Genomic DNA, 13,817 nt, shown 5'->3' with positions numbered 1-13,817 from the left:
TTCATGCCCAGCAATTTTATGTATGGTTATGGGGTGGGAATCTCAACTGTTTCCAAGCTGTGACTCAGAAACTAGGTCCATAGGTTGTGGTCAGACCCCAGGATCAATTCTAATATCATGACTGCATTCGTCTCTTTTTGCCCAGCATTTGTATTTATAGTTTTGGGGTGGGGATCTCAACCGTTTCAAAGTAATGACCCAGGGGTTAAGCCTGCAAAGGTGGGGCAGACCCTGGGATCCGTTCTAAAATCATGACTGCATTCTTTATGCCCAGAATTTGTATATATAGTTTTGGGGAGGGGATCTCAACCGTTTTCAAGTTATGACCAAGGGACTATGTCTCCAAATGTGGGGCCAGACCCTAGGGCCATCCTGGAAGCAACTGTGCATTCTTCTCTTTATACTCAGCAATTGTATATACCGTTAAACAGTGGGGATCTCAACCATTTCCAAGTAATAAACTTTTTTTGGCCCCACCCCTTAGCCCGGGGGGTCAGCAACAAAATTTCTAATTTTGAATCCCTACCTCCCATGAATGCTTCTAACCAAATATGGTCGATACCCATGGCACAGTTCTACAGAAGAAGTCGTTTATAGCAATATAGCCAAGTTGCCCCCTTTTGGCCCCGCCCCTCAGCCCTACCATTTGTACAATTTTGAATCCCTGTCACCTAGGGATGCTCACCTGTCACATTTACACTGGAATAACCCATATTCTACACACTGAAGACAATTGAGAACAAAGTCTGATATGGTTGTCACCCTGGTAAAATAATAGCAGCTTCCTACCGTCTCGGCTTGGGAGAATTTCTCTTTAGCTCATTCGGTAGAGCATTAGACTAGTAAGCCAGAGGTCCCAGGTTCGACTCCTAGCGAAGGCATTGAAAAAATAATGACCTCTGTTACATTGGCGCCCACGTAGGGACCCGGGCAATATTGACAAAAATACTCAACGATACTTGCAAAGGAATCTCTATGACCCCTGGAAAACTCGGGATGAGTTCTTTCTTAAAGGGGGAGTATGTCACCCTGGTAAAATACTAGCCACTTCCTACCGTATCGGCTAGGGAGAATTTCTCTTTAGCTCATTCGGTGGAGCGTAAGACTAGTAAGCCAGAGGTCCAAGGTTCGACTCCTAGCGGAGGCATTGAAAAAATAATGACCTGTTACATGGTTGTCATTTTCACACAAAAATTAGACAACATAATTTACAACTTTTTGTGTAAAAATATACTTTGTTCTGGTATTCATTTGTTTAGTCATACAGTAGTGTAAAAGATGTGGATTAATTAGGTTGCCTTACAAGCGTCAGCTGTAGGGAATTTCCCTTTAGCTTAGCAGTAGAGCATCGGGCTGGAGAGCCAAGGGTCGCGGGTTCGAGCCCCAGCGACGGCACTATCTTTATCACTATTTCTCGTCCTATTACAGTAGTGGTCTTGTGCATGCTTGTGTGCTCTGACATAAAATTGACATATAGTGTATAACGAACCCCTGTGCTTAAAATACCCACAAGTGTTTTTTATTTTCCTTTATTCCCCATTCCAGAAACGAAACTCAAATGGGTAATTGTTACCCGAAAGCAGGGTTACTACCGATATGTGCCGTTGTGCCTAACCGGGTAGCCCGTCCAATGACGTAAACACACAACCTTGCTCGTTATCACCAAGCATAACTTCACGGAATGATTTGCTCCAATCCATTTAGAACAAGCTTTATCCCGACTGTAACTTACCCCCATTGTTATGCACAGAGCACCACTCAGGATGACACAATGTATGCATGATTGGATAATTGGTGAGTTGTTATCAGTCGGTGTCGCTGTTTTTACAAGTGACCATTTCGTCAAAAGCACACAAGAGTTCCAATAATATAATGGCTTTGTAACATCACCGTACACTGCGATGTCGGGGCTGACAATTTACCTGTATGAACTGCTCAAGAAACAGTTATCGCCAAAGTTTTCTCATTTGTCGACTGTGTAGCAGCTGAATTGTGTATGCAGGATTGTTATATTAGACCGAGTAGCTGCGTAACAGGTGACAGATTATGTCAAAAATACAAAAGAGTTCCTTTAGACGTTTCGACAGTTCCTGCCGCCATCTTGGGTCAGAGGTCAAGTGGTTAAACTTTTGTAAACAATATGGCGGTGCTCTCACTTGTGACAATTGAGCGCTGTTTGAACCTTGACAGCTTAAGGCCTATAACAATGATTATCATTATGGGGAACAGATGCAAACAACTGCCCTTCCTACTATTCTATCTAAAGACAACATTCTAAATCCTTATCATTTGCAATATCATAATTTTACAAGCATGACCCCTTAGCCTGGAAGGCCAGAACTATGGATGGCCCGAACGAAAATTGCGGAATACATCTTATTTTTCAAAGGCTTACCTATCGATATTTGCAGCGTTGTTGAACGACTACAACAGATAACGCCCAAGAGCAAGCAGTTCTACTGCGGATGACAAAATGAGCATTCTGACGACGATATTTTATTTTATATATTGCGCCGGCCGGGGCAGAGGAGGCCAGGTTTCGATAATAGTACTAGGATATAATGTGTTAACCATATATATTTTATTTTATTTCAAAATATTCAATTGTCAATACAATAGATTTCGCTTAATATCACTTCACAATTGTCATAGAAAAACATGATATTAACAGAAACATGACATAAACAGAATACGTATTTTCTGACGTTTTTCAGACCTCAAAACCGGAAGTGAACTTAGTNTAGCAGCATCCGGTAGAATTACGAAAACACCATGTCGGCGTCGTACGTGGGTTAAACAAATACGAAATTTTTTTCGTATTGTACGTGAACCTTGGTAAAACTTAAATAATTTAAGACACTTATTGTTTGAAAGACACTCTCTATTTTAATCTCAATCAACATGTGTCATATTTTACGGAAGACCATCCACTAATTCAATCTGAAGACGAACTGTAATGGAAGATAGTACACATGTTAGTTGAAAGATTACATCACACTTGGCATTAGAAAGGTTTACAGATGTAAGACTGTCCTGGCTCCCCCAACTACAGGTGCGTATCCTGTTAACAAGTTTGTAATGTCAACCTATTGTTTAACAGTCCTCCAGGTGTAACCTATTGTTTGACAGTCATCCAGCTGTAAAAAAATACCCCGTTAGGCCACGGCGTTGTCCAGGTGTGAAGGAAGGTCCCCAGGGCATTTATCATGAATCATTACCACCATTTACCTGTATTTGTTTTTGTGACAGTGGCCAAAATAGTGATATTGGCTTTAATCATAGATTTATCAAATCTTTATATTGATCTGCTGTTGTATTTTAGCCGGAGACATTTTCAAACAAAGTAGAGATATTCGTATTTGCTTTTTTACCAGTCGTGTCATTTTCACATTTGATTTTCTTTTGATTTTTTTTTTTTAGATAATTCAACTTAATTTTAATACTTGCTCTGAAGGGAACTTGATGGTCCTCCATTTGTTATTTTAGATAATTCAACTTAATTTTAATACTTGCTCTGAAGGGAACTTGATGGTCCTCCATTTGTTATGTGTGCAAATGTGATATTTACTTGTTGCAGCTTAATTCACAGGTCAGTTAAGAAGACAATCAGCAAAGGGAATCCTTTGATTGCAGCAGTTCACACTTGGTCTACCTCTTTGATGGGAAATATGTAAATCATTATGCCAAAAGTATCAGTAATTTTCCAACAGTAACACCATATTTCACACCATCAAAGAGATTTATCTGATATTATTATATCTGGCAACGTTTTCATTTGATGGAATTTTATTTCATACAGGATATGGGAGTTATTTTCAGAAACAATATTTCACTGCAATTATTGTGTATGGCAAAGAACAAAATGGCATTGTTAAATAAATTAATATGAATAACTTGTGATGTCATACCTCAAAATAAAAACAAGTCAACACACACGTAGGAAAATATTTTTAGATGATTATTTAGAAACATACATAGTATTTGATTTTGTTTCAATGGTGATATAACTAACCCCGGAAACATAATGGTAAAGATAACATTAAATGTATGAAATTTAGAATATGCATTGGTGGAAGTGCTTTTTAAAGTGCACTGTCCTAGACCAGAAGTGTAATTATACATTATACATAATTATGACTATAAATGTTATTCCTAATTTGTTTTAGCAGTGCATAAATGCACAAATTTAATTGCTTTTCACAGTCGAGGTAGATGCCATTTACAATTTTCATATAACAGTGGCTGCTTCAAAGTGGTGTCACTTCATTATTTCATTTGTATTTCACACAAATAATATTAATCCCAAATCAAGACGTGGATGAAAGATAAATTCACCAATGGCTGTCCTGAGAAAGAAAGGAATTTCTTCATCCAAGACAAATTGTCGATAAGATCCAGCTTTTAAACGGCATTCTTTGGTAATTGTTTATTTTTCAGAGATTTTACATAATATATAAACATGTCATTAATAATTCATATGAATGAAACTCATTGTGTAATTTGAGAAAAATATGTCTGACTTCTTAAGAAATAGCGAGAAACCACTCAATCGTTAAAATCCACGACGGCCGGTAGGCAGCCCATTTCTTTTTTCCAATCAGATTCGAAATAAAACGTGCAAAACAATTGATCAGAGAGACCCGTCCGATATTTCTTCTGAAATAGCGATAACAAGAAATATCTCTGGACTACAGACAGACAGGCGACTGACGATTTCAACAGAAAATAACCTCTTATTTTCGTATTTCTCTTCGACCATTCAATGAATACTATTTGAGAAGTTTGATAGCCCTGAAAAGTTAACTTTTGCATTAATTACATAGGTACAATTTGATATGAAATATACATGTATAATCCGTGTAGGTGGAAACACTGTTTTATACTCATACACCAACACAAGGATAACTTGCATAAATGAAACCAGCGTACATATATCAAGAGGNCGGAATTTCTTCATCCAAGACAAATTGTCTATCAGATCCAGCTTTTAAACGGCATTCTTTGGTAATTGTTTATTTTTCAGAGATTTTACATAATATATAAACATGTCATTAATAATTCATATGTATGAACCTCATTGTGTAATTTGAGAAAAATATGTCTTTGACTTCTTAAGAAATAGCGAGAAACCACTCATTCAGTAAAACCCACGACGGCCGGTAGACAGCCCATTTCTTTTTTCCGATCAGATTCGACATAAAACGTGCAAAACAATTGATCAGAGAGACCCGTCCGATATTTCTTCTGAAATAGCGATAACAAGAAATATCTCTGGACTACAGACAGACAGGCGACTGACGATTTCAACAGAAAATAACCTTTTATTTTCGTATTTCTCTTCGACCATTCAATGAATATTATTTGAGAAGTTTGATAGCCCTGAAAAGGTAACTTTTGAATTAATTGCATAGGTACAATTTGATATGAAATATACATGTATAATCCGTGTAGGTGGAAACACTGTTTTATACTCAATACACCAACACAAGGATAACTTGCATAAATGAAACCAGCGTACATATATCAAGAGGCTGTGTATTTCATTACATACACTCACGATACGCTGAAATTAAAATCTTCTTACACGGAAATTTGTAATAATCAAACTTATACGTAATCCCGTTTATTATGTACACATTTTATTTCCCCCCAATTCACAGCCGTTATTATTTAATTTTAAAAACACCGTCAGATATTTATTCAAACATAATATTTCTAGCCAAAACTTTTCAAAGAAGGTTTTTACAATACTTTCAAAGTTTGATAATTGAACTCTGAAATTACACGTTAAAATATAAAAGTTAAAATGGCGGCTGTGATGTGCGATATTTCATGACACCAGAGACGTATTATACGTCTCTGATGACACCGCCACTCCATTCTCGTTCATTAATTATTTCAAAAACGTATTCAGATAACACATAATATTTCTAATCAGCTTCTTTATATGAGACATATATACAGGATATGTGACATGTTGACACAAACTAACGAATACATGATCGAATTATCACAGGTAACTCACTGACCAGACTATCGTCACCAGGATCGATATAAGCTGTAAAACAAACACTCATAGTTCAGGTTCCGCGTGATTGCCTTAACAATACAATCATGCGTGAGTTGCCAATATCTGTCAATAACAACTTGATAACACGTTTCACTTCCGAGTTTTAATCACATGCGATATTATAGAACCTATTGCGTAACGTTCGTAGGACCTATTGTGTAACGTTCGTAGACGTGGAAGAACCCGCTCCCGTGGCATTATAAAGCAATCGGTAATTGAAAAATACAACGAAACATGCTTGTTACGATCTTAGGTTTATTCATACATAATTTCATACATATATACTTCAACGGAACGAAGTTTTGAACACCCCGTCCTTAAGCAACGGGGACAGATAACATACGGAAATCTTATTGTTAAACATGATTCATACAAACACACATTTATTTTTGCCAACAGAGAAAACAAATAACAAACACGTCTGTGTCTGATCTTTTCCCTGTACACTTGAAACGATACCGTGGTAGCGAACCGTCGTATAGCGCTCAAGCACAGGTAGAACATACTTGTGCGGTGATGCGTGAAGTCCCCTGCTGTGTACACACCGTGGGCTGTCGTAGCGATCCATGACAGGTAAGAGCTACTTGTGCGGTGAGGTGTGAAGTCCCCCCGCTGTGCCGCTAGTCGATCGTCAGTCTAATTGGTGAGTTAGATAACAAGGCTGTCTGGAAATTTAATTGACGACCTTCTAATTTCCTCAGGATTTGTCCGGATATAATTGATATAATTGTCTAATTTCCTAACGCACAACTAATATAAAAAATATGTCTTGAAATAAATAACGTTGTCGGAATATACTCGTCAAACCTTTAAAAATTCGGATATCGGCGAGCAGTTTAGTCCTAACAGGGTTACCAGTGTTAGTTCATGTTTTATACTGTTAAGTCCCTGGGAATTTTTAATTCATTTCAATTTCTAAGCTAGCATATATGTTATATTAATAAAGCAGTAAGACATGGCCATTATAGCTTGCAATAGATACATGTACAGTGTAACATATATATAGCGTTATCAACTGTATAACTATTTATAGCGTTTCTGTACAGTAGAACTTATATAATGTTATCTGTACAGTAGCAGAGGATTATTTTGCTCTAGGAATATGAAACCAGGCTTTCAACACGTTACTGATATTTCTAAGTCCACCGTCATGTGATCTGTCATATTGCAGTCACGCAGCCATAGCAGCTGTAGCTTAACTTCCAACAAGGTGTGCTTGTGATGTCCTTATTGAGATGTGGCTGTCTAGGCAACGTCGGGCGAAATCACTTTTTCTCACTGTCTTTCCAGACTTGTTATTAAGAAGACCTATTGATATTTTCCTAACTTTAGTGCCTTAACCACACTTGACTCAAACAGTGAATTCGTGAAAGGAAAAACAAAAGTCATCCCATCTATATTGGTATATCCTTGTTTTACTGGACTTTAAGCCAGTGTGTTTCTGTGGGATAAAACTAGAGTCATCCGTGCTGGAATTATTCTTTGTATTATAATGCCTTCTTTGTCAAGTAATAAACTTGAATTGGCAAATTCAAAAACAAGGTAAGAATTCCTTGTTGTACTGTTTACTGGAACATCATGTAAACCTGTCAAACATATATTTTGATGGATTTTAGGTTATAAAAAGGTTTAGTACCAAAATTATTGTTGCTTTACTCCCAATGTTTTATGTGATATATATTTGCAGTGATCAAGATAACATTTTAATGGTTGATTGAATCAGTGTATCCGAAATAAGTTTAAGATATATTGTAAGTGACACATTGACATTTAGGTTCCAGATACAAAGTGGTGAATAACATTTCTTATCAATACAAGCATCTAATCTTAGCACAGTAGTTATCATGGCGACTTTTTGTAGGTAGGCAGGTTTTGAGCATTTGCCAATAATTAACCTCCATGTAAATGTGATGGTGTGCTGGTAGGTGTGAGTTTGAATCCCAGTGTCAGGAGGAATTCATATAATAATCAATACATACAGGTTAAATATATATCTAAATCGTTTCTATGGCGTTACTTTTCCCTATTTTGTTGCTCTGGCCTTAAACTCATTTGACTGATGTTTTAATGACACAGTAGCATTGGTCACATGGTAGTTGTGTATGTTTGGCTACAGGACACACCCTAGCACTGATCACATGGTAGTTCTGTGTTAATCAGCTACAGGACACACACTAGCACTGATCACATGGTAGTTCTGTGTATGATCAGCTACAGGACACACACTAGCACTGATCACATGGTAGTTCTGTGTATGATCAGCTACAGGACACACACTAGCACTGATCACATGGTAGTTCTGTGTATGATCAGCTACAGGACACACACTAGCACTGATCACATGGTAGTTCTGTGTATGATCAGCTACAGGACACACACTAGCACTGATCACATGGTAGTTCTGTGTATGATCAGCTACAGGACACACACTAGCACTGATCACATGGTAGTTCTGTGTATGATCAGCTACAGGACACACACTAGCACTGATCACATGGTAGTTCTGTGTATGATCAGCTACAGGACACACACTAGCACTGATCACATGGTAGTTCTGTGTATGATCAGCTACAGGACACACACTAGCACTGATCACATGGTAGTTCTGTGTATGATCAGCTACAGGACACACACTAGCACTGATCACATGGTAGTTCTGTGTATGATCAGCTACAGGACACACACTAGCACTGATCACATGGTAGTTCTGTGTATGATCAGCTACAGGACACACACTAGCACTGATCACATGGTAGTTCTGTGTATGATCAGCTACAGGACACACACTAGCACTGATCACATGGTAGTTCTGTGTATGATCAGCTACAGGACACACACTAGCACTGATCACATGGTAGTTCTGTGTATGATCAGCTACAGGACACACACTAGCACTGATCACATGGTAGTTCTGTGTATGATCAGCTACAGGACACACACTAGCACTGATCACATGGTAGTTCTGTGTATGATCAGCTACAGGACACACACTAGCACTGATCACATGGTAGTTCTGTGTATGATCAGCTACAGGACACACACTAGCACTGATCACATGGTAGTTCTGTGTATGATCAGCTACAGGACACACACTAGCACTGATCACATGGTAGTTCTGTGTATGATCAGCTACAGGACACACACTAGCACTGATCACATGGTAGTTCTGTGTATGATCAGCTACAGGACACACACTAGCACTGATCACATGGTAGTTCTGTGTATGATCAGCTACAGGACACACACTAGCACTGATCACATGGTAGTTCTGTGTATGATCAGCTACAGGACACACACTAGCACTGATCACATGGTAGTTCTGTGTATGATCAGCTACAGGACACACACTAGCACTGATCACATGGTAGTTCTGTGTATGATCAGCTACAGGACACACACTAGCACTGATCACATGGTAGTTCTGTGTATGATCAGCTACAGGACACACACTAGCACTGATCACATGGTAGTTCTGTGTATGATCAGCTACAGGACACACACTAGCACTGATCACATGGTAGTTCTGTGTATGATCAGCTACAGGACACACACTAGCACTGATCACATGGTAGTTCTGTGTATGATCAGCTACAGGACACACACTAGCACTGATCACATGGTAGTTCTGTGTATGATCAGCTACAGGACACACCCTAGCACTGATCACATGGTAGTTCTGTGTTATCAGCTACAGGACACACACTAGCATTGATCACATGGTAGTTCTGTGTATGATCAGCTACAGGACACACACTAGCACTGATGACATGGTAGTTCTGTGTATGATCAGCTACAGGACACACACTAGCACTGATCACATGGTAGTTCTGTGTTAATCAGCTAGACAATCATTAGTTCTAAACACTACTTCATTGAGGATGTATGGTGTGACCTATGATTGACTGATCATTGTCTGATCATTGTCTAATCATTGTGTTACTATTTTCAGGTAATTGTATGTCATCAAATTTCTCACAATTAATTCAGAAATTTGTATATTAACTTTTTGTGTATTATTAGTATGAATATTAAAAAAAAAAAATCTTAACATTTTTGAGAAATCTTTCTGCATGAATTATTTTAATTATTTTATGTACATGTATCTATCTCTATTGATCATTTTGATTTGTTTAACTAATCTTTGTTTCATGTTTTTGTGTACCATCCACTACTTTCTTCCCCATTATTATTCTCTGTACACAGTTCTGGGTACGTATATTTTAAACAGAAAATAGTAAAAGGAGTATAATCACCATGGAGTCCTGTATCAACCCACAACAAACACGGGGAAAATACCGGCAGACATTTTAGAGGATCAGCAGTGTGATCCTCATGTCAGTCATTTTCTGTTGACATTTTTTTTACCAATTTGTAAATTTGATAATTTATCTGTGGTTAAGAAAAGAGCACAATTTTGAACACTCCCAAACCTTGCAGCAGTTATAATTACTATCTCTACGAAAATATCTGTTCACTCCGCTATACCTAGAGTCTGGTAAAGTTAATTTCTAGATCTGTTGACATAGTTAAGCTTCATTGCTACTGACCAAATCTTTTCCATTAAATCAGCGTACTTGCAATTGAAAATGATGTTGTCTACAGTAGGCCTTCAAGATTATTTTGTGGGAAAACCAATGATGACATGGCCAGTAGCGTGATAAATTTGATTTCGGAGAATTTGACTGACTGGATATGATTTACAGAAAAGAAAAAAAAATCCTTACGGCTGAACCTTTTTTTGATAAAATAATGTTGCAATATCCCTAATTGTTTTGATACGGAGAAGGCCGAGTGTGTAGGAGTGATTTAATACCTTTTGTATTAACCATTTATACAGAGTAAGTGTTTCGTTAGCAAAGTGTCGCTGCTTATATAAGTATTGAGTTTCGTAAGGGAGGTGTGGCTAAATGTCGGTAATGTGTTAAGTATGATTCTATAACATGTAACCTGACATGCAACATTTAATAAAGACATCAGTACCTGAGGTTAACCTGGGTTGTCTGGCTGGTATCTGGGTACGGTGTCCTCTGATACACCCCATAGAAATCCTTATGACATCGTGTTCTACCCTCAGTAACAAAGACATGTTAAACTAGATCAACGTTGTGCTCTATATCATCACAGGCAAAAACTAAACTTAGCATCACAAAACTCATTTCAGTCAAAGTGCATACAGACTCCATATCTATTTATACTCCTTTTCCATCTAAATAATTTTCAGTTATGTGTGAAAATTGATGTCGGAGACATTCAGAAGTAGCTACACTAAATATCATTGATAATTTGAGTTAAATTATAACAGGTTAGAAAAGTTAAGTATATTACAGGTTTTTAGATAATATGGAAAATTATTTATTTTACAGTTAAGAAAAGTAAATAGAGTAAAGGTGATATTTGAGCTGATGAAGAAAAGATTTTCTTATGGTATCTACGGTATACCTAACAGAGTGTTTATTACATTAACATAAGTAGCAGAGGACATTGCATGGACTTGTGTGATTATTTCAGAGTTGTCATTCTGGGCTTATAAGTTACTTACCAGAAAGCTTTATTAAAATGTTACTGGGAAATCAATAGCTCACGTTGTCTGCTTCTGTAGAAGGTTTTTCCTTCCCTTTTGTTTTTTAAAGGTAAAATTGTTCTGATCAGAAATGTATTATTAAGAGTTCTTAAAAATACATAGGAGCTCTAGGTTAAGGTCAAGGATTTGAAATGAGTTAACCAATATACCATATTTCAACTTCTGTGACGTAAGCTTCTGCCGTATTTGACCTTATTCATGCCCTTTCATTGGCACAAAGCAATTTGGAAAAATTTGAATTATTTCAAAATCTTTCAAAAAATAATTATAACTGACGCTTTTATCAAGCATGTCCAGGCTGCTTGGAAGGATAGTAGGGTCTTTATAATGGGGCACTAATTAGGTCAGATACTGTTTATGTATAAATGATGTTCTTATATTCACACAAGTATAATATAAGCCTGACACAGAAACATAGAATGATGCTGCATGCTTCACCTTTCCTCTTTTACAGGTGTCCTTCTTCACTGACACGTGTATACATACACTAAGTTTGTTAGTGTATACAACAAGCTTAGTGTATATTTTACAGGTGTCCTTCTTCACTGACACGTGTATAAATACACGAAGTTTGTTAGTGTACACAACAAACTTAGTGTATATTTTATAGGTGTCCTTCTTCACTGACACGTGTACACAACAAGCTTAGTGTATATTTTACAGGTGTCCTTCTTCACTGACATGTGTATAAATACACGAAGTTTGTTAGTGTACACAACAAACTTAGTGTATATTTTACAGGTGTCCTTCTTCACTGACACATGTATACATACACTAAGTTTGTTAGTGTTCACAACAAGCTTAGTGTATATTTTACAGGTGTCCTCCTTAACTGACATGTGTATAAATACACTAAGTTTGTTAGTGTACACAACAAGCTTAGTGTATATTTATGATATCAAATGGCTAACAGAAAATAAGACAGCAAGTAGAATACAGATATATAGTGTTTACACCAAAATAATTAGGTTGAAAAGTATATTTTTTTTATTATGTCCCCGCCATAAATTTGGAGGGGGACATATATATATATATAGTGTTGCCCATGTCCGTTGTGACGTGAGTCCCATCGCGTCCCGTCCCGTACGCTATGTAGTACTCAGCTAGTGTACACCTCCTAAACTACTGGATGGATTTCAATGAAGTTTGCAGATAAGAACTCTTGCAGCTTGGAGATGTGCGTTAAGTACTTTTCATTGGGTTATCTTCCCTTTTCACGAAGTTATGGCCCTTGGTTCATAAACCTTCTCTAGACCATGGCCATGCCATTTTATAGAAAATGTAATAACATTTTTATTTTTTATTCAATTCTTTCCAAATTTAATATAGTTATACTAGAAGCAATGATGTTTAACATATATTATGGGTTTTTTTTGTCGACTTTTTCAACTTTCCGCTTTTTGAAAGGTCAAAGTTCGCGAATGAATTACGTTACCGAAATGGCTAATTATCTCAGAAACAGTATGTATTTTGTATACACATATTCATAAGAGTATCATAGCCAATTATGCAGGCTATATTTTGACAAACTTCCAAGGTCATGAGGTCAAAAGTCACAGATACATTATGTTACTGAAATGGCTAATTATGGCCGAAATGGTAGGTATTTTGTAAACACATACCTTGGAGTAAATGTAGTATTGATGCAAGCTACATTGTGACAAAATTCCGAAGACAGTGAGTCAAAGATCACATTAGTGGTGTTTGTCTTTTCCATTGGTCTGACGATACAACATCTGAGGTTAGACTTTTTCATGACCCTTGATCTGTTTATATGTTTCCCCTTATTTATTTAGCCCCTACAGGGGCAACAAGCAGCCAGAATGTGGGGGGTATTAGTTAGCCATAGGCGACAGTTTCAGTTTATTAGCTCACCTGGCACGAAGTGCCAAGTGAGCTTATGCCGTGGTGCGGCGTCCGTCGTCCGTCCGTCCGTCCGTCCGTCCGGCGTCCGGCGTCCGGCGTCCGGCGTCAATATTTTACTTTAAACGACTTCTTCTTAATAACCGAAAGGCCTAGGGTGATGATATTTGGCCAGAAGCAAACTGGGATGAAGGGCTACCAAGTTTGTTCAAATAAATGACCTTCATCTATTTTCAAGGTCACAGGGGTCAAATATGTTAAAAACTTTAAACAACTTCTTCTCAATAACCAAACTGCCCAGGG

General features: G+C 37.5%; 1 protein-coding gene across 6 annotated transcripts in view; it reads left to right on the top strand.

Annotated features, from left to right (window-relative positions):
* The window catches only part of LOC110463441 (beta-arrestin-1-like), an 87,662-nt gene that overhangs the window by 41,094 nt on the left and 32,751 nt on the right, over positions 1-13,817 (top strand). The window contains exons 1-2 of one of the 6 annotated variants that reach the window (XM_021518053.1): positions 7,186-7,612; positions 10,274-10,279. The exons of 3 other annotated variants lie outside the window; for them this stretch is intronic. In XM_021518053.1, the coding sequence (XP_021373728.1) occupies positions 7,563-7,612; positions 10,274-10,279 (56 nt within the window). In that variant the 5' untranslated portion in view covers positions 7,186-7,562. Of the gene's footprint in view, positions 1-7,185; positions 7,613-10,273; positions 10,280-13,817 lie in introns of those variants that run through there. 2 more of the 6 variants (XM_021518050.1, XM_021518054.1) reach the window with 2 other exon arrangements.

The sequence above is a fragment of the Mizuhopecten yessoensis genome, unplaced genomic scaffold (genome assembly GCF_002113885.1).
Source record: "Mizuhopecten yessoensis strain PY_sf001 unplaced genomic scaffold, ASM211388v2 scaffold10909, whole genome shotgun sequence".
Classification (NCBI taxonomy): Eukaryota; Metazoa; Mollusca; class Bivalvia; order Pectinida; family Pectinidae; genus Mizuhopecten; species Mizuhopecten yessoensis.
This window is presented reverse-complemented; position numbering and strand designations above follow the sequence as displayed.